This window comes from Ictalurus furcatus, chromosome 12, assembly GCF_023375685.1.
Source record: "Ictalurus furcatus strain D&B chromosome 12, Billie_1.0, whole genome shotgun sequence".
Taxonomy (NCBI): Eukaryota; Metazoa; Chordata; class Actinopteri; order Siluriformes; family Ictaluridae; genus Ictalurus; species Ictalurus furcatus.
Window position 1 is genome coordinate 26,360,129 of NC_071266.1, and position 21,584 is coordinate 26,381,712.

Genomic DNA, 21,584 nt, shown 5'->3' on the forward strand with positions numbered 1-21,584 from the left:
TCTGCCTGTCTCTCTTTCTAATAAACAACTGTTCATCCGGCACTTGCATCCGTCCTATCTCTGCACCGTCACGATTCGTGACAGTGTGTATCTACTGGTGTGCTTGAAATGATCTTTCTTCCCTTTAAACTCCTCCACATTATTAAAGTGGAACTTCAGCCAAAAAAAAAAATATATATATATATATATATACATATATATATATATTATTTTTCCAGTTTTCACTGTTACCTGGCTAGGTGTAGCGAACAGCGCACCCTGGCTGTGTGAACTGTGTGTGGCCAAATCTACATCATTTCCCTATTTACCCAAAATATTCCTATAATACCTTGCCCTTTGCACCCCCCCCAACCACCCCCGTTTTGTAGACTCCGCCTCCTGTTCAGCGCTGTAGCTCCTTCATTCGGTTAAGGGCGGAGCCAGCCTGGAACCACTCGATCTGTGTCTCGTTGAAGGTGTGGTTCAGCTGGATGCTCTCTGAACGGCCGTCCGAGTGCTTCAACATGCCGGTCAGAGGCTACAGAGAGAGAGAGAGAGAGAGAGAGAGAGAGAACATTTTATTAAGTGACATTTTACACATAAATCATGTCAAATATGCAAATGAGCACTTGTTCTAGATATACAGTGTGTTTAACTGATTATGTACATTAATTAAAATACATAAATACTATTCTTTGGACATGGTACACTACAGAAGAGTTATATAAAGGTCTGACAGGTCACCGAACGCTTATTTAACATAACATGTCACACCTGATATACAAGCGTGTTTAAAACACCTGTAACGGGACGTAACAACGTGGCGTTTTCATCCCAACACACACCATCAGAACATCTGTAACAGCTGTTACACAGTCAGAGGAGCAGATGTGGAGAGGAAGAAGGTGACTGACCTTGCCGGGGGCGAAAGACTGCAGTCCGACGATGGAGATCTGATCATCAGGGCGGATCTTGTCATAGTCCCGAGGGTCAGAGAACATCAGGGGCAATAAGCCCTGCTTCTTCAGATTAGTCTCTAAAGAGAGAGAGAGAGAGAGAGAGAGAGCATGAGTGAGAGGGAGTGAGAGAGAGAGAGAGAGAGCATGAGTGAGAGAGAGAGAGAGAGAGAGAGAGAGAGAGAGAGCATGAGTGAGAGAGAGAGAGAGAGAGAGAGAGCATGAGTGAGAGAGAGAGAGAGAGCACATGAGTGAGAGGGAGTGAGAAAGAGAGAGAAAGAGAGAGAGAAAGACAGTTACACTCAAAGAGAGACAAAGAAAAAGGAGTTTGTTGTGTACTGACAGCATCTGATATCTCTTGTACACTTTTCTGGCCACGAGCTTCAGGATCTTGTTGGTTTTCTTTCACTCTCTCTCACTCTCGCTGTTTCTTTCTCTCCCTCTCTCTCTCCCTCTCTCTCTCTCTCTCTCTCTCTCTCTCTCTCCCTCTCTCTCTCCCTCACCCTCTCTCCATCTCCCTCTCTCTCTCTCTGCCTGTATTCAGGTGAAGGGTAAATGTACTACGGACCACATCAGCGCCGCAGGTCCGTGGCTGAAGTTCCGCGGCCACCTCGACAACATCAACAACCTCCTGATCGGAGCGGTGAACATCGAGAACGACGCCATCAATAAGATCAAAAACCAGCTGAGTTGCGAGTACGGGTCCGTGCCTGACGTCGGTCCACATGTACAACTGATCACACTGCCCGGGTTTACTCTGCTAGCAGGCTAAAGGATCGGTTGCATCTACCTTGGTCAGTTCATTGTGTGTGTGTGTGTGTGTGTGTGCGCGTGCAGGCGAACGGCGTGCAGTGGGTGGTTGTGGGAGATGAGAATTACGGTGAAGGCTCCAGCAGAGAGCATGCGGCTCTGGAACCCCGACACCTCGGAGGACGAGCCATCATCGTCAAGAGCTTCGCCAGGATCCACAGTGTGTAGTTATGAGTGTGTGTGTGTACATTATCGTTTCTATAGTAACAGCCCACTTGTATAGCGGACACTTCCCATAATCTAAGACTAACAACGAATGGGTTAAAGCCCGTGTTGTTAAAAGGAATCGTTGATGTGGTGAAGTTTCCTGTAAGGAGACGTTTATGTAACAGTTATGCTCACTCATGCTCTCTCTCTCTGGTAGGTGTCCTCACCCTGGTCAAAGTCTCGCACTGGCAGCTCGTCTCCTGTAGGGGGCAGCAGCTTAAACTTCTCTCCATTAGCAGCAGTTAGGTAGTCTGTCTCAGGGTTGAAGTTTAGAGTGCCAGCTATCGCCAGAGCTGGGGGGGGGTTTTACCATGTAACCATGGTAACTAGCAGCAAACACACTAGCGACCAAAAAACTGCAACCTGAGCAACAAAATGAGGAAAATTTGTATTGATGTCTGATTAACTGACTGATTAAATGAGTTAGTTTTACTCATAAAACAGGATTGTGTGTGTGTGTGTATGTGTGTGTGTGTGTGTGAATACAAGATGTGATCCTTACGTAATGAAAGCAGGTGTATGTCTGTGTTCCAGCTGTGGGAGCACACCTTAAGTGAAGTAAAAGGTGTGCTTATGTGCGTCATTTGTGTGTGTGTGTGTGTGTGTATACGCGTGTGGTCGTTTTGCATGGGAGTACCTCAGGTGACGTGACGAAGGCGTGTGTGGCCGGGTCTGCGTCGTTTCTAGCTGTGAAGTTTCTGTTGAAGGACGTAACGATGGTGTTCTTCTCCCCTTTCTTCACATCACGCCTGACACACACACACACACACACACGTTTTTCCATGTAGACCACAGATCAAACATGATTTTAAAGAAACAGTCCTGTGAAAAAATTCACCTAAAGAAGATTCATTTGCTGTCAAAGAAGAAAGTCTGTAACTGTTATTATTGAATAGAACTGCTTCTTTAATCGTTCGTCCATTTTAATGAGCGAGTTATTGAAGCTCATTAAAACGGTCCCACTGCCCAATACACGGCCCACACGCGTTAGCCAGAACCACACCCCCTGTGTCTGAATCTGAACGTGTAGTCAAACAGGTTAAAGTGTGAGCTCCAGTTAAAGCTCCGTGTACCTGATGAATGATTCCTGATCCTGGTTTCCAGAAGCCGACACCGTACTTGGCTGCAGCTGTAGACAGGAAGGTATAGACTTCCTGATTCACTTCCTGCATCCACAAAGAAAACATTTCACTTTTAACCTATGCTCTAAATAATACTGCAAACGTGCTGAATAAAATGACCTCCAAAATGGCCTTTCAACCTAATCGGTGTCTACGGCATCTAGAGAGTGTGTGTGTGTGTGTGTGTGTGTGTGTGTGTGTGTGAGTACTACACACAGGAATGATGCCACATTTCTTTGTACTGACAGAAAAGGCCAGAAAATGTTCTCCCTTCAAATTCACTTATTATGGATGTGTAATGACAGTTGTTGAATGTTACGCAATTGACTCCAATTATACCAAAGTGCAATGTAAATGGTAAATGGTGCACCTATATAGCGCTTTTATCCAAAGCGCTTTACACTGTCTCTCATTCACCCATTCACACACACACACTCACACACCAATGGTAGCAGAGCTGCCATGCAAGGCGCTAACTTGCCATCGGGAGCAACTTGGGGTTCAGTGTCTTGCCCAAGGACACTTCAGTACGTGGAGTCACGTGAGCCGGCAATCGAACCTCCAACCCTACGATTAGCGGACAACCCGCGCCACCACCTGAGCCCCAGCCGCCCCTACTCAGAATTCTTGATTCTGACTAGTACCTATAGTTCACATTTAATATTATCTACATACAGCATTACCTACAGTATTACATATTATTTCTATCAGCTGCCATCAGGCTCTACATCATCTCTTCCCAGCAGGACACACAAATGACTTCTCACAATGACTGAACAACTGGACAAAATCGATTCATATACACACTTACACTGCATACATGGATCACCACCACTTGGTTGTTGTGAATGAATGAATGAATGAATGAATGAATGAATGTCTGCTACACCTTGTGCACTTTATTAAATGACACGGTGTTCTTGCATATAATTACAATTATGTTGAATGTTATACATGTGTCATTAGTACTTCAATGTCCTTTGCTGCTGTAGCACCCAAATTTCCCCTTGGGGATCAGTAAAGTACTTCCAACCATCCATCCATCCATCTATCCATCATTACTGTACAGATTTAAAGCCTAAGACTGTCTCAGACGGAAGAACTGGCATTAATAGGAATGTTACGGGTTACACGCGTTGCTATAAAATCTGAACAAACAGCGTGGATTAACAGAATGGAAAATAAATCAAGGGTTGAGTATTGAGAGGAGCTAGACCTTAAATCCCAGCTCCAGTTTGTAAAAACTAAAAAAGAGTTACTGTTACCATGCTGAACTTTGGTCCTGAAGTGTTTCGCTCCTCACTAACAATTTTAACTAACAATATTAATGAATTACAGTTTAACAAACAGACATTCACACACTCAACTGTATTTCCGGAACATTCTCATCTTATCAGAGGAGTGTATTACGTGTCCTGAGACGTCACTATCTCTGCTCTGAGTGTGTCAGCTTTACTGATCAGTAAACTCTGTTCTTTAATCCCTGTTCATCCCCCTGCCGTTTCTGTTCTTGCGTCCTCAGCAGCTCTGTACTGTTAACTTTACTTCTCGGTGCTTTGTTGTTTTATCGAGCAGGTCTTACATCTCATTGCATCAGTGGAGTTAAAGCTCCGCCCCTCCCTCCTCTGTAAAAAAAAAAAAAAAACACTGAATATTCCCTCGGAGACTCCTGAACCGCTTCGGATTCAGCAGCTGAAACCCTAATGCACTCCGTGACCCCAGAGAAACTCCAGGCACTCATCTGCATCGCCATAATGACGAATTATACTGCTATCAAATGAAACTGAATTCCACATGACAGCTACATACAGAAAAAAAACAGTGAAGGTGGAGCGTGAGCTGAATCTTAGACAGATGAAAATAAATGGGAAGTTATCACGTGTCAGCTCTGTAATCGTGGCTCGCTGTGAACTGTGGAAATGGTGGTCATGTGGCGTAAGGGCTACCTGACACGGGATGGTAATATAGCGCACCTGAAAACAAAGGTTTTTTACAAAAAGGTTGTGATCGCATTCAAGTGTGCGACCTGTGAAGGGGGTGAATACTTATGCAAAAGATCTTTCTGGCGAGTAATTTTCCTCCAGAAGGTTAACGTTTAGCAGTATCTGGGAACACAGTAAGGAACTCCGCGATGTGAGAGACATAAAGAGGAATAAAGTAATAAGTGCTGTGTAAATATAAATGTGCTGCAGGAGTACAACACTACACCAGCACACCTTGGCCCTCTGCAGGTCCTGGGCTCCGCCGATCTGTGCCTCGATCAGGTGGTCGCAGCGGATGGTGGAGGGCACGGCCACTCTGGGCAGGCCGCTGCTGATGAACTGCAGTATGGCCATCTGCGCCGTGGCGTCCTGCATGACCACGCGGTCCGGACGCAAACGCAGGTATGTACGGCCTCTCGCGATCTCCTGACCCGCCGGAGGAGGACCACAAGGCGTAGGACACGATGTGAGAGTGTGTGTGTGTGTGTGTGTGTGTGTGTGTGAGTGTGCAGTGTTGCTGTATCTCTGGGGTTCTTCACCTCTTCCGGACGATGGTGATGTTACTCAGCAGCGTGTCGTAGCTGACGGAGGAGCCGGGCTCCAATCGGCTCGTCACACTTTTGATTTGGAGCCGAGGGCCGAGGAGACATGAAGCTGCCTGGCCGTGTCACCCAGGACAAGCTACACACACACACACACACACACAAAAAGAGGGGTTTTTGTTTGTTTGGTTTTTTTTACGCATTTATAACCCGACTCTCCAGAAATTAGTCAATTAGGGCAATTTTCTCTACATGCAATAAACTATACAACTATTTGAATGTCATTTGAGATTTTATTCAAAGAAGGACATCTGATTATGTAATTAACAGGTAATACGTATTTCCTCACATCACTTTCACAACAAAGACATGTAGAGATTCTTACAATTTAATAATCACTCATAAGCGTTTAAACTTCTACATAACCCTGAACCTGTTTCAGAGAAACACTCAGACATGTTGTACGCCATCACATTCAGCAACTGACTTCACCGCTACACTGTTGCTAACGGCAACGGACTAAAAATCCCGCCTCCTGCGCTGAGATTGGCTCTCTGCTTTCCGGTCAAGACTGTTAGCCAATCACTAGATAGAAATGTAATATAACTAGCCAATCCTAGCGCGGAAAAAAAGGATTTACAGGAATACGGGTGGAAAGAGTATACAACAGAGTGACCCGAGAAAATTAGCAGGCAGTCTCTGAGGAAAAAAAAAAATTCCTACTCCCTTAAATCTTTTAAGTGAATTCCAACAGCAGCTGTTAGAAACACAGATTCTGCTTTGCGCTGCTAGTTCACGTCAAAGTGTGAGACGGAGTTATTAAACAGTACTTAACTTACCCGTAATCGACTAACAGTCATACAGTAGGACGCCATTTTGTTTTCTGATAAATATGTCGCTGAATTATGGCGTCATTCCTGCGACTTTTTTTAAAACCCCATAGACGCTGTCGGTTGATCGAAATATTTCAATTATTTATCAACGATACGTATTTATCTTTAGTTTATTCATTATATTATTTATGTTACACATTTAAATCAAGACGATTGAAATGAAGTTAAACCCCATGTTTATTTTTTTTAAAGCAATAGAAACCATCACAGAAATTCAAATGGTTTCCACTACAACTTATATCACAAACCATCAGCTGTTAGCCATTAAAAGCGTTACCGAATGGTTTCCATTACGTAGTAGGATGTAATAAGGATGTCCTTAATGGTATCCACTAGACATAACACGCCACCGATAGAAAGCAACAAATTACCAGTAGAGACCAACAGGGACCATTACAATTTCCATTAAAAAAAAACAACCAATACAATTCCCATTACAACCATTAAAACCATTACAAATTCTATGAGAGTTTCTATTTTTATTCTTTTATTTCATTTTTTTAGGGGGTAGGGGGTCAGCAGGGGTCTGAAATGCCTACATTAACTCATTACATTGGGTATGGAGCTACCATATACTGCGGTGGATTCAAATCAAACACGCAACACTCATACATTGTACTTTTAATGAAATGAAAAACAATTCCATGTTTTCTTTTTTTTTTTAAAAAAAAAAAAAAAAGGTTGCATTCTCAGGTTTCTAGAAAAAGGCAGTTTCTTTACTCTCCTTCCCTAGAAAGAAGCTGATTATGTGTAAATGTCAGCTTCACAATTGGAATTAACCTCTAGAAACTCCACTAAATAAAGAGCTGAATGATTATTCAGTGTTATTAATGAAAGATGTAAATTACAATAATTATAAAACCATCCTAGAAAGTGATATGTCAGTAGAGGATATTAAACTTCATTTATATCTTGTTGTTGTTGTTGTTGTTGTTGTTGTTGTGTTGAAATGCTGCATCTGGTGGGTAATGTTAAGTACAACAGCATGTTCAATAAACCAGAATAAACAGCTGTACGTGTATTAAATTGTACTCGACAGCAAAAGTGTGTTGATTTCATCACAGAAATACCAGGACAGATGATTTAACTTCACAAGTGTGATGTGATGATGAAGGAAAAGGTTTTGGGGGTTTTTTTTAGACCAATTGTTCTCAAAAGCAGTGTCTGGAGTTCTGTGATATTTTTTTCTTCTTCTTTTTAGTAAAGCAGTGGAAATCACAAACTACCTTTATTAAAGTTGTGCTTATTATTGTGGGTTTTTTTTTTTTTTTTTTTTTTTTGACTGATCACTTCATCAAAACCTTAGCAAATTTTAAAATGTCATTTATAAATAATGTCAACTTGGACCTGATGTGATGTCAGTGAAAAGTTCAGGAATAAAAATAAATAGCCAGAATATTAGTTTACACGTTTAAGCCTAATATTTGAATATTGAATTTTTAAAAATCTGTCTGTGGATTTTTACAATTTTTAATTTTTTTTTTTTTTTGCAAATAAAGTGATCTCTGGCTGCAAAAAGAGCCCGGTTTAGATTACTAGCACAAACTACACTACCCATAATGCACTTTTCCATGCAGGCTATTACTCTCCAGTCTGACTGCTCCCACTTGTCCAATTAAAGTTGGCTCGTCCTTTTTATTGTCCAATAGAAGTTCTGTTGCTATCACAGCTCATATTTTTAGCGTTGGACACCACAGCACAGCCTCTCATAAGATCAGCTCGCAGAATAAAGTAGGAGCAACTATTGACTGTAAAATATAATATAATATAATATAATAATTTGTTGCCCTGATTAACTGATTAACTATAAACCATGTGCCTGTGAAGGTAGCTGAGTGATGATTTAAGCAAAATATTTATTTATTTATTTATTTTTTATCAGTCTTTATTTAAAGATTAATCCATCCATTTTCTATACCGCGTATCCTTTAAGGTCACGGGGAACCTATCCCAAGGAGCATCGGGCACAAGGCGGGGTACACCCTGGACAGGGTGCCAATCCATCGCAGGGCACAATCACATACACACTCACACACCCATTCATACACTTTGGACATTCCAATCAGCCTACCATGCATGTCTTTGGACTGAGGGAGGAAACCGGAGTACCCGGAGGAAACCCCCGCAGCATGGGGAGAACATGCAAACTCCGCACACACAGGGCAGTGGTGGGAATCGAACCCTGGCGGTGCGAGGTGAACACGCTAACCACTAAGCCACCGTGCGCCCTTAAAGATTCATTTTCGATTACATTTTTAAAAAAAATCTTATCAATCACAATCAAGTATTATTAATATACAATATAAACCCAGAGATCATATTGATCTTCGATAGCTATTTTCTAACATAATTTTTATTGGCATTTAAATATTGTCATCATTTTAAATTCTTTTTATTTTTATAGTTTTTTTTTTTTTAGTTCCCCCACCCCACCCCTCACCCGGTAACCAAAATCAGCTGGCTTATAATTAATGAAAATAATGTACATTATTCAGTAGCGTTTACCTGTATATTACTGTGATTTAAAAATTAAAAAAATGAACACACGAATGAACAGATGAATGAATAATAAATGAAACATAAACACTGATATAATAATAATAATAATAATAATAATAATAATAATAATAATAATAATGAAGACATTGGGGTCGGGGGTTCGATAACCACCGTGGCCCTGTGTGTGTGGAGTCTGCATGTTCTCCCTGTGCTGCGGGGTTCCCTCCGGGTACTCCGGTTTCCTCCCCCAGTCCAAAGACACGCATGGTAGGCTGATTGGCGTGTCCAAAGTGTCCGTAGTGTATGAATGGGTGTGTGAGTGTGTGTGTGATTGTGCCCTGCGATGGATTGGTGCCCTGTCCAGGGTGTACCCCGCCTCGTGCCCGATGCTTCCTGGTATAGACTCCAGGTTCCCCGTGACCCTGAAATGGAGTAAGCGGTAGAAGATGGATGGATGGATGGATGAAGACATTGGTTTTTATTTTTTTCCTCTTCTTGTAAATGTACTTTTGATCTTGTATTTCAGTATTTCTGTTCATTCTTGGTGTTAAAGCTAACACGCGCTATTAAAATACATGCTCATCATTAACGCCAGGGTTATAGTCTGTAAACTTTACAGTCTGTGACAAAAGAGACTATAAACGGCTGGAAAGTAGTTCCGGCTTGCCGACGTCACAGAAAGTGGGCGTGTTCCGGAACGTGCTGAGTATAAAAGCGCGAGGTTGCCTGACAGTAAAGTTTCCGCGAGCCGCTCGAGGGATGCGCGCGCCGTAGACAGCGCGCTTTCTAACACCACTTCATGTACACTTTTATAATTTTATATACTCAGTGTCTTATCCGTTGAATCCGGTTACAGAAACAAACACCCGGCGTCGCGTTTTCAGCTCGTGACTCACAGGAAATGTAGGGCTGACAATAACAATAATAATAATAATAATAATAATAATCCATCATCATCCTCATAATTATAACAATGATAACAATCACTGGTAAGTAGGCTCCAGAGCTCAGCTCTTAATTCTAATATATGAATATGCATGAGTGTGGGATTACTGTCTGCTGATTGCAGGATTCATCTGTGAACTTTATGGTCTATGTTCACTGAATGTGTGTGTGTGTGTGTGTGTGTGTGTGTGTGTGTGTGTTTATCTCTGGGGTTTTTATTACTGAATGAGTGGATTCAGCTCTGTCGTCCATTTTAGTATTTTACAGGTCTGTATTTAATCCCAAGATGATTTTATATTCACCAGAAATGTCCTGAGATTGTCTACAGGATGCATTTTTCTCTTCAATCTCTTGATTTTTAATGAATCACTACCATGCTATGTATGACTTTCTTTGGAAGCACATTTCCTGGATTGCAGATTATTATTATTATTATTATTATTATTATTATTATTATTATTATTATTATTATTATTATGTGCCAGTTTATTGTTGATTATGATCTGAGTTTAGACCACATGGAGCTTATTTTTTTTGCTGGATTTACTTATGCACCTGTGTGACACTTGATATAATAATAATAATAATAATAATAATAATAATAATAATAATAATAAATGGTGGTTTTTATTTCTATTATTTATTTATTTAAAGAAAATCTCCTGCATTTGAAATCCACCTCTTATTGGAAAGATCATGATATAATCTGCTTATACAGTGAAATTTAAAACGCTTGTGGGGGGGTTTGTTTTGTTTTTTTCCTTATGCTTGCATTTTAAATTGACATTATTATTTGTAGCTGTGTGTGTGTGTGTGTGTGTGTGTGTGTGTGTGTGTGTGTTTTCTTCCCAGCTGGATAAACAAAGCTAATGTAAACCAAACACCTGCTGATGGACATTCAATAAGCCTGGTCCACAGTTTGCATTCATTTTGCATTAATCTCCGGGAGAATGTGTGCAGGATCATGTGTGGTATTAAACATCTCAAGAGGTGTGAAGGCTCTCTGAGGTGAAGTTTGCTGGTGAAGTTTAAGAGATTAGGAAAACACACTGATTGATTGATTGAACATTTTAACGTGTGTATGCGTTTGTGTACATTTTTGCTCAGTTTATACTGTCAGGACAATTTTGCATCGCATGACATTGAGTGACATTGAATATAAGAACGGAGTGTTTGGGAGTAAAGCGATCACTTATGAATTGCTTTGAGTAAACAGAACAGATTGACACTCTTTACAGTAATCCGAACACACTGCTTTAGATTAGTGTGCTAATCTAGATTATGGTCAGTTAGACGGATGTTTTTTTCTCTCTCTCTTTATTAATACATTCGACGAGGTAAACCGTGTTAAGACGATATTTCAACACTTTATTTTATTTATAAACGTTGAAATGAAGGACAACAGAGCCAGTCCTCCACCCAGGGAAAATGAATGATAATGTCCTCCTTAACTCCCGCATTAAAACCAATTAGTCAACACATCAACCTGCGGCATTAGCCTGCTAGCTCTCGGGAAGTCTCCATGACCTTATCTTCGCGTATTTCGGGTATTAGAAAGTTTAAACGCGTCTTTTAGATAAATAGCGACGCAACACGCAGAATTTGAATCATTTTAAACCCGTTTAAAACTGCCTAGTTTAAGGACATTAGCAGAATTCGCCCTGTGTGTTTTGATAACGCGGAGGCGGATACGCACGGTTGTGACGTCACCGCGCAGGGGGTGTTGGGAGTCGTAGTTTCAACAAGAGTCGGCCATCTTGATCAGGCGACAAAGTGTTGAGAAAAAGGGAAAATTCCAACGGATGTCATTGATGTAACCCAGAAACCGTTTTACAGCGTTTCATTCCCATCCCTGTGGTTTGTAACTGTAAACAAGTCTGTTACGTGTGTTTTACTAAAAAATAAATAAACAATCTAACCAGCTGCTACATCAGTCCGAGCTGGCCAAACTGGTACAGTCTTTGATGGCTCCTAGTTTACTCTCCAGCTCTCGTGTTACTTTATTAAACGTTCGAATTGTTCTCTTTAACGTGGTTTATCTAGGGTGAATTGCTGTAAAGATGGCCGACGGGTTTGACCAGCTCTGCCTGCGTTTTGGCGTCTGGTCAGATTAAAGATGGATTTTCCAGCAGGGTTACGCAAGTCGATAACGGTCAGCTCGTTCAGGAAACGTGGCTTATTCATTTTCAGCGCCATGGAAACGCATCTCTTTGCCGAACTTAGCACGTGAAAAACGTGTACTTTCAGAGTTTGAGGTTTTCTGGTCACCACAATAGAGAAACCAGTGAAATATATAACTTCTTTCAAACGTGCGTTGCACACACATCTATGACCTTCCAAACGTTTTAAAGCTGATTTTATTCGCTTTTTCGTATTCCTTTCGTAGTTTTCCTGTAGGTTTATTTTGTTTTCCTGAATGTAATGTGCAGAACCTGAACATAGCTTCAGCACTGATTGTCGATTTAAACTCCTAAAATCACATTTGACATTTTTGCTGAACTTGAGCAACAAAAATCCGGAAACTGAACCATCGTTAACTACTGTGCATGTTCGATTCATTGTTTACACTGGCGTTCATTTGTGCTTTCTCACTATAAGTGATTGAATATGTTGTGCAAAGTGGCTGTACTGGACTGTCAGATTATTATAAACACCATTACCACTGCATGTAATCATATAAACTTTATTACAGTGATGAGATGAGCGCTGTGTGTGTGCGTGACTGTTAAATGAATGTTATGCATCACGTTTGATATTTTAATTTTGTTCATTTGTTCTATTTATGCACCACGTTGGCCGGGTTTCTGTCAAAGGGTAAATTTCAGTTTAACTTTGAAAGATTGTCTTAATTGTTGACACGACTAAGTATTGACTAGCTTGCTAACTCTTCTATGGCCCTAGTTAACAAACAGTCTCGGTAATGAACTCTCCCAGAACCTACCTTTATTTGTACCCATCCTTCACTGGGATTTTTTTTTTTTAACATTATGTGAATAAAATAAATAAACCCTTTGTTTACCTGGATTAAAGATTTTCAGGTTGACGTGCGCTTCTAGAAGTTTGTTTTAGCAATGTACACACTAATTTCTATATTTCTTTTAGTGTTGCACTTTCCTGTGTTGCTTACAGTGTGCTCTCCCTGCTGCCAGCAGGACTAGATGAGGGATTTGATGGATTGCATAGATTGCTGCCTCAGCCATAGCACCTGCTAAAATGCACACCCAGTCCTATACCCTTTTATCCCCAGTGTCTGGATTCTGAATGGTAACTTCTCTTCTTGCATCCTTTTCAGATTGGAGAAAGTGGGTCTTGTGAGACGTCCAGGCTTTCAGTAAGCCCAGTGTGGTGTAGCAGGTCAGAGCCTTGTGTGTGGGACCAATCGCATCTGGAACAAAAGGTTTTTAAGCTGCGCACTCTACTTTCTACCGCCTTCTACAAGGATTTTTACCCTACCCACCCCCACCCCCTCTGCATCTTTTACAAGAGATGTGGAAACTGTTGTAGGCCTGTTCTGGCCAGAGAGATTTGGGACGTGGGCATTGTGTTCTGGACCCTTTAATACTCTCTTCAGCCATGCATTTAGAGGTGAAAGTTGCACTGAACTTCATAGTGTCCTACTTGTACAACAAGCTCCCACGGCGAAGAGCGGATCTGTTCGGAGAGGAGCTGGAACGAATCTTGGTGTCACGTTTTGAAGGTCATTGGTACCCGGAGGCTCCGTTACGTGGTTCTGCCTTCCGCTGCCTTCATCTTGGAGTCCCTGGGGACCCCGTGGTGGACTTGGCAGCCAGACGGAGTGGGTTGGACATGGAGGAAGTCCGTGCCAATGTCCCTCCAGAGCTTAGCATCTGGATCGACCCTTATGAAGTGTCCTATCAGATTGGCGAGAAAGGGGCTGTGAAAGTTCTCTACATGGAGGATCCGCCAGGTTTGGGTGGTGAACCTGAAGTATCAGAATGCTTAGGAGGGCTTTGTAAAGGAGATGCAGAGCTGGAAGATGGGAAGAATTTGGGCTTCAACCCTGACGCTCAGGTCTTTGTGCCCATAGGTGGCCAAGCATCACCAGTCATGCTTCCATCACTCTCTAATTCACCAACACCGCTCTGTCAAGGTCTGTTCAGCTACGCAGGTTCCAGTACTCCAACGGATCCCACTGTGCACTCCAACGCCTCCTCTCCATCTCCACCAAGTACAGGGATGCCCTACCCTCACCCAGCTGCCCAACCCAGCTCCCGTCCGACTCCGCAACAAATCACCTTCACCACCGCCAGCTTTGCCGCCACCAAGTTTGGCTCCACCAAGATGAAGAAATGCATGGGGAACGGGGTGGTAGGTGGATCTGGCAGTGTCAGTGCTCCTCAGCAGCGAATGCTGAGCCATTCCCCCACCGCAATGTCCTCCATTTCACCACCTGGACTGGTGAAGCACAAACCCCTATCACTCTCCATGCACTCCCTGGCTGGTCCAGTCTCCAGCCAACTCTCACCCAATGCCAAAGAGTTTGTGTACCCTGCCTCCCAGGGGCCCCTCTATTTTGAAGCTGAGGCTCCACACCTGACCCACACTGGCCCATTCCAGACCCCGCTTCCAGGCCCTGCTCACCCACATGCCACCTTTGATCCATTCTCCAGCCAGCCACCAGGCCATGCTATGGGTGTCATGGGAAGTGGCAGTGGAATTTCTTTCATGGAGGGTCTGGGGGGCTACAACCTGCAGTACTCCAGCCAAGCTTTCCAACCTGTAGTATTGGCTAATTAAGTGTTCAAGAAAGCTTGAAAGATGTCTTCTGGGAGTTTTTTAAAAAAAATTATTATTTTTCCCAACAGTTGTTACTAATACATAAAGTTAAGATGGTGTTATGACTACTAAAACCACTTGTGATGTTTGTTTGGGGTTTTTTTTTTTTTCCTCCATATTGTTCGTATTCAAGGGTTATTATTTTCCTTTCTCCAAAGTCAATGGGAAATAACCAGCCTCCTGCCGCACAGATGTTTTGCATTGAATGCTAATTGGATCTGGGTGTTCCTCACCAAGGTATACTTGTCTCTAGCCTGGCTGAGCAGCATGAGCTTGTTCCAACACTGCTCTTTCATGCTGTGAAGAGCTTCATGCTTCAATTTAATCACGTTGAGAGCAAATATTTTGTCGGAAGGTTCAGGAAAGCAGAGAGGTTGGGACTTTGCTATAAGCGGTCTAGTCAAGCCTCACTGTGGAGGGGGGTGATTTTGTGTTGACACAAATCTTGCACGGTTTTGTTTTTTTTATTTTTCGTTCTGTGGTTTGCATAGTTGGGACACAATGCGCACTATTGGTACAGGGCCTAGTTTATGAGCAGTCAAAGGGGATAATGCTTTAAAGCTGTGAAACTGTTCAGGAAGACTGTGTTTTTCATATTCAAAAGCCATAAATATGGTCCAAAGGGGGGGGGGGGGTAGACTAGACTAGATAAAGGCAGTGGCGAGATGACTGTTAACGTGGTAGCGTCTGTCTCCTGTAGGAATACAGAGCCAGTGGTGTGTGAAGGTAAGAGGGCAGGACTTGGGTGGAGCAGAAAGCTCATGATGATGGATGGAATGATGGGAGTGTGTGTATGGGCAGCAAGAACCTTTTGGCTGTAGCTCAAAACATGGCACTTGGATTGCTAATCTTGGTGTGCTTCAGAGTTGGAGTTGATTTTTGAATGTGAATCTAATTTCTAACTAAATGGGTGTTGAAGTCGGATGCTATGATTCTAGGTTTGGACGATTTACATATTAGACGCAAATATCCCGTAACATCTTAAGTGAACGGATGTTTGTTCTTTAGGACCCTTTATAATAGCCGACTTGGTAAAGTCCACTGATTCACAATCAGATTCATCATGGAGACGGCTGATAGAATCTGCCTCCACTGTCGATTTGAAAGTGTCCCAAGCGTTCTCGATAGATATCTGCTTAAGCTGCAACTCCCGAACCGTCCTTACCAGGTTCCTCATGTTACAAGGTCAGTCCATTTCACGACTACCATCTCGAGTGGATTACTTTATTTCTGGTGGTAAGGGTCCAGAGGTTTGTCATTTATGGCTGGTTTAAACTGGATGTATTTTTTTACATTCATTTGTAATTTATTTACGATTTTTCTATTTTTTTTTTCCTGTGCGTTTTTTCAAGAGAGAATCTAAAGGCATTTGTAAAAGATATTCTATACGGTATATACTATGACATGTATATATTTCTTATGTTAAGATATCCTTTATTTAGTTTCTTATGTGCTGAGGTTATTTTTCCAGAAATAACTTAAATATATTAAATATATATAATTATATTATATCGAATTAAAAAAAAATATGCAAGTTGAAACAAATAAAGTGTGTTTAACAAAGTATTGTGTATTGTACATGTTGTATGGAAATTGAATTGAAGGTGGGTAACAAGGTGTGTGTGTAATGTGTTTCTCTTTCCAGGATTTTAATGACAGCTGGCTGGTTTAAGAGTGGGTTATTGACCAGTTTGTGTACTTGAATTCATTCATTAGTGCTCGTTTGCATAAACCATAGCAGTACAAATCTCTAGACTCCAAAATAAAAAATGCTTGGGCTGGTGCCTGGTCCCTTATTGCTCCCAGCTGGCTGGAGTATGACTGCCAAATGCAATCAGCTATTCCAATAAAGTGTCCCACCCCCCCCCCCCCCCCCCCCCCACAATCTCCACACTTATAACGTTAAGCCTCGCTGAGCAGAGGTCTCGCGTTCTGGTTACTTCGATGTTCAGGACAGCTGTTGGCTGTGATTTGATGTGAGGCTGAGCGTCATTAGCGCGGCTAAATCCTTTTACACTAGCTTCCGCTCTCATTACATCACCCAAAGCTGTTTTTTTTTTTTTTTTTTTTTTTTTTTTTTTTTTTTTTCAAATCCCCAGTGCACAGCTCCTACCACCCACCCAACACATCCAACAGTATCTAATGACTACCTTTACTAAGCTGGAATTGTAATATGGTCTGCCTCGACTAAAGCCGGTTTTACACAGCGAGATCTCGGCAGTCTTTCTAAGATTATCATTGGTCACACTTACCTTAAATCCCAATAAAACCTTGGCAGAATTCTTCAACAGACTGTCTGCTGTCCATGTCCGAGTGTACGATGAAGATCCTCTAGCGTTAGACCTGCGAGTAGTTTCCGCTTACGTGATCAGTCAGTGCTATCTGGGCTGGAGTTTGAGGTAATTAGGAACTCTTACTGTCTGTTTGCATGTTTTGTTTATGCCATGGCCATTACTGTATTTGTAGCTGCCCGGTAAGCTTTGAATGTCCTCCTATTGATGGCCTTTAGAGGAGTATCCTATCAGATTTCAGTGAAACTTCCTCACACCGCCAGAACTTTCGTTCTTGACTGGCTTTGGTCTCTGTGACATTAGACCACTCAACACAACTCACGAACCAAGGTTTAAATCATTATTTTAACAGTATGTGGCTTTCGTGTGTGACAGAAAAATCATGTGTAGAGCTGGCTAAAACGTGTCCCATGTGGTCGTGTTGATCGATTTCACGTCGACCAGTTTGGGTTGTTGAACTGGGCTCATCTTTCCAAAAAAATAAAGAATTGCAGCAAAAGGTAGAGCGAGCATCCTCTCTCTCTCTCAGCTGAGATCTAATGGTTTTGGGAATCTGGTCCTGATTCAATTATGTACATTCTCAGAAATAACGGTACCCACCTGTACTTTTCCCGGTTGCTAAGGTAGCTTGTAGCTTTTTTCCCTGGTAGCTTTTTAGAGTAAAGCTTTTAAAGGTGGTCCTTAAGCTCTAATTATATACTTTTAAATTCTTTTTAAAGGTACAATAATATTCACGTTTTTACACATAAACACGTCCCCTTGATGGTACCACCCCAGCAACAAGGGGAAACAAGGGAGTGTAGGGTGATGAGGGTCAGGTTTTCAGCACCATCGTGACCGGTTGAAACTGGACGTATTTCACACGTGTAGTTTCGTTAACATTTATTCCGGCTGAACCTGACCAGTTTTTCAAATTTCGCTCGTCATAGTTCATCAGGACTGGGATCTCGCAAGTGTTTTATTTATTTTTCCTTTCGTATAGTCCGTAATGAAGCTCCCGGTATGAAATAAAGTCACGGCTTTATCCTGGTTACCATTGCTGTGGTTGAAATGAATTTTCGTTTATTTTGTGAAACAGAACTAAGTAATAAATTCATTAGAGAATCTCACAGGCAGCTACAAACAAGTAAATGTGGGAGAGGGAATTAAAAAAAAAAAAAAAAAAAAAAAGGTCCTGTACACATCTCCATAGTTAGTCTTGTTTAAATGAGAAATATATATTTTCAGCAGTCATGGAGTTCCTCAGGAAGAGGGGTTAACATAGGGTAAAGAACTGGTGAAGATCTGAGTAGAGGATGCTACTAAAGCGAGTGGTGCTGGCCTGGGATCTGATTCCTGGCCAAGAGCAGCAGTAGATCGCTGCTTCTCCATAGTACGGGATTGTAATCCCTGCTGTCTTTCCACCTGCCACTTCCTGTAGACCAGGTGTGTGGAGAGAAAGCAGGATGCCGTGTTGATTTTTGCCGTAAATGTCTCTGTAAGGGTGAGCTGCAGATGACGAAAGGATCGACCGAACGTACTGTGAGCGTCCCGAACCGAGCGCGCATCCGTCACGGGCCGAGGGCGCAGCCGTCTTTTGGCGCCGTCTAGTCAAATATTTGCATTCAAGCACTATTTATGTTCAGAGGTTTATGCAAATCTTTCGTTCCAACTCGCCTAAGTGTGGGAACTAGCGCTTGTTTGGCCTTTTTAGCGGCCGAGCAACGAAGAAACCGAGCCATAAATGGAGGATGTTACGATTCTCAATGCTACCGAGTGGAATTTTTAAAAATTTTTTTTTAAAGCAGCTTGCTGTTGGGGGTTTAAATCCCTGACTCACAAATGCTAATAAAATCAACAACGAAGACCGGCCTCAACAAAGAATGCAAAGTTGCTGAGAAGTCATTTGCATAATGCTAACAGACTGAATAAATTTGCATTCATTATGAACGTTTGCATGTTTTGGGTATTAGTTTTATTGAGATTTAATTCTGTGTGATGAATTTGAAGGATAAAGATCATTTTAGGATGAAATTTCCGTTACCAACCTTGCTTCAAGGACGTATTGGACCATGTCTGAGGTTTGTTTTTTTTTTTTTCTATCTGAGACGTCGGTCTTTTCTTTAAAAACGTCCTGTATCTGTATGTTTGGTTTTTTTTTCCCCCACTTTGAATTAAAAAGAAAAGATTGTTTATTTTATATGTAAAGTTTCTCGATGATGAATAAATGGCTCTAAATGATGACATATGATTTATACTGACACTTTGTCTGATGTCCTGAAACGCTGTGACCAGTTCCCTGTGCGTCTCCCACACTGGGAGCTTACTACAACAATTTCTTAGTTTAAAAAAAAAAAAAAAAAAAAAAAAAATACTTCAATAAAATAAGACGGAAATAAAATTCAAGAAAGCATGAGAAATAAAGTGACCTGGTTGTACTTTCACTGCTGTGGGGTAAGCATCGTCATTTTAGCAAGGTTATAACACACGAAACAAATTCCTCTGCTCTCTTACGTTATAGCAGCTACAAACAGTCCTTCCCTCACCCGCCTCTCTTTTATTCTCTCGCTTTTATTCTCTCACTTTTATTCTCTCTCTCTTGAAGTTAATGAGATGAAAATTTGCAGCGTTTGTCACGTTTACAGAGAATTCTCCACCCTGAAGACCTTCCTGACACTGGAGACTCCTTCCATGAATGTTAAAGAAGCCTTTCTGTAAGTCTCCTGGTGTGAATGAGCGGTTGCTATAGAAACGCTAACGAATGCATTAATATAAACCTGCGCTACTGTCAGAGCTGCTGTTAAAAAACTAATCAACACCTCCTGACCGATCAGGATCCAGAACGCAACAGCGCTGTGATGTAAATTTAGCGTGACGGTTTAGAACTCTGACTAGCCAGCTAGCCAGCGGAGTTTATCAAGCTATGCAGTAGCTAGGACACTGGCTTAGCAGATGTTTTTACCTGACGAATCTCGTGAGCTGTAGGGTGCAGTATCGGATTCGTGTCGTAGCATTCGCCGTGCTAACGCACACGCGCTACACGTGATCGTTTCAGTTGTGAAAAAGACACGAGTGGGAGGTTAGACACAGAAAGGGCCTACGTTAAGGTGGACATTTTGAGTTTTAAAATGGTTCCACTGTTCCTGTATCTAGCGTGAGATGGGTTAGAGTAATGTCTCTGTTTGGGACGTTAGCACACTACAGAACACATACTGAGGCACTAGATAGTGAAGTACATAGTGTACAGTGAGGCAATTTGAGACGGAACCACAGAGTAAAGGAGTTCCTTAATCTGCAGAACAAAATGGAGGTCAGTGGAGAGAGAGAAAATGCGTAAGGAAGCACTGTGTTTTATGGTCTATAGAAGCTGCCATGTGTATGTGTTAGCTGCACATATGGATGGCTGGTTTTGTCCTTCACCCCTCTCCATCATACTCCTCCTCCTCCTCCTCATGTCCCATAAACCTTTACTGCACTTTCATCTTCCACTATTCATCTCTCTCTCTCTCTCTCTCTCTCTCTCTCCCTCTCTCTGAGTCCAGTTTATGCTGCAGATCATTTGTTTCTTCTTTTCCATGCTCTGTGTAATAATCCTTTACTTCCCTCTGTGTAATAATATCCTTCTCTTCCTGGTGTTCCTCACAGCCCATATCTCACGTTTCAGCACATGCCTTCCTCTCATCTTTTCCTCCTTCCATAACTCTCTCTCTCTCCTCCCAACCTTTCATCCATGCAACCATCCTGCCATCCTTCTGTCTTTCTTCCATCCCTCCTTTCATTTCTCTCAATCTTTCCACTTTCCCTGTCTCCCTTCTCCCCTCACTTTCATTCTTCCATCTCACCTTCTCGTTCTCCCCTCACCCCTCGATCTCTCCTCTCATTCTCCCCAAACCTCCAGCTCCCCTCTCATCAATCTATATCCTATCATTCTCTCCTCACCCCTCCATTCCTCATTTCATTCTCCTTCACCCCTCCCTCAACTCTCCAATCGTTCTCTGCTCATCCCTCTACTTCCCCCCTCTCATTTTACCATCACCCCTCCATCTCTTCTCTTCCCCCTTACCCCTCTATCTCTCCTCACCTCAATCTCACCTCTCCTTGAAGCCGTCTTCACTGATTCCCATTGTCCCTCTCTTTCCTCCCGGTGTTCCCCTCATCTCTCTGTACTTTGCTTTCTTTATTCCTATCTCTTCACTGTTTCAACTTCGTTCTCTTATCTGCTCTTCATCCATTTTCTCTCTCTCTCACTCTCTCTCACTCTGGCAGGTATTATGTAACCCTGCTTTTGGGGGCGAGGCTGTTTGTTATGTAACCCGTCTCACTCGTGGAATACTAATGAAACAGACAATAGAGAAATGTGCATTCTCGGTAAGTGCTGTGTGTGTGTGTGTGTGTGTGTGTGTGTGTGTGTGTGTGTGTGTGTAACTGGGTCTGAAGTGAGAAATAAAATAACAGTGTGGTGTGATGAAGCTGAGTTACTGTTACCAGCCTGAAATGGATTACTTTCTTATAATGTCACGTCCCAAAATGTTTTATTCCTCTTACACTACAGAAATTTGCAAATAATTCCAATTAATTTTTTA

At 42.1% G+C, this 21,584-nt stretch overlaps 2 protein-coding genes across 4 annotated transcripts; one reads left to right on the forward strand and one right to left on the reverse strand.

Annotated features, from left to right (window-relative positions):
- Positions 1-2,347: 2,347 nt before the first annotated feature.
- On the reverse strand, positions 2,348-6,636 carry LOC128615297 (aconitate hydratase, mitochondrial-like). The gene is made up of 4 exons (XM_053637249.1): positions 6,437-6,636; positions 5,290-5,736; positions 3,026-3,118; positions 2,348-2,701 (listed from the first exon to the last, which is right to left on the reverse strand). Exons 2-4 carry the CDS (start codon positions 5,428-5,430, stop codon positions 2,696-2,698), a joined length of 240 nt encoding a protein of 79 aa, XP_053493224.1. The 5' UTR covers positions 5,431-5,736; positions 6,437-6,636; the 3' UTR covers positions 2,348-2,695.
- Positions 6,637-9,114: 2,478 nt separating this feature from the next.
- Positions 9,115-15,365, forward strand: LOC128616164 (protein Tob2). Of its 3 annotated transcripts, XM_053638704.1 has the most exons (3): positions 9,115-9,978; positions 10,787-10,942; positions 13,227-15,365. In XM_053638704.1, the coding sequence occupies exon 3, from the start codon at positions 13,508-13,510 to the stop codon at positions 14,690-14,692; it is 1,185 nt and encodes a 394-aa protein (XP_053494679.1). In that variant the 5' UTR covers positions 9,115-9,978; positions 10,787-10,942; positions 13,227-13,507; the 3' UTR covers positions 14,693-15,365. The 3 variants fall into 3 exon arrangements, with proteins under 3 accessions (XP_053494679.1, XP_053494678.1, XP_053494677.1); XM_053638703.1 differs by lacking the exon at positions 10,787-10,942; XM_053638702.1 differs by lacking the exon at positions 9,115-9,978 and having other exon boundaries at positions 10,688-10,942.
- The last annotated feature ends 6,219 nt before the right edge of the window (positions 15,366-21,584 follow it).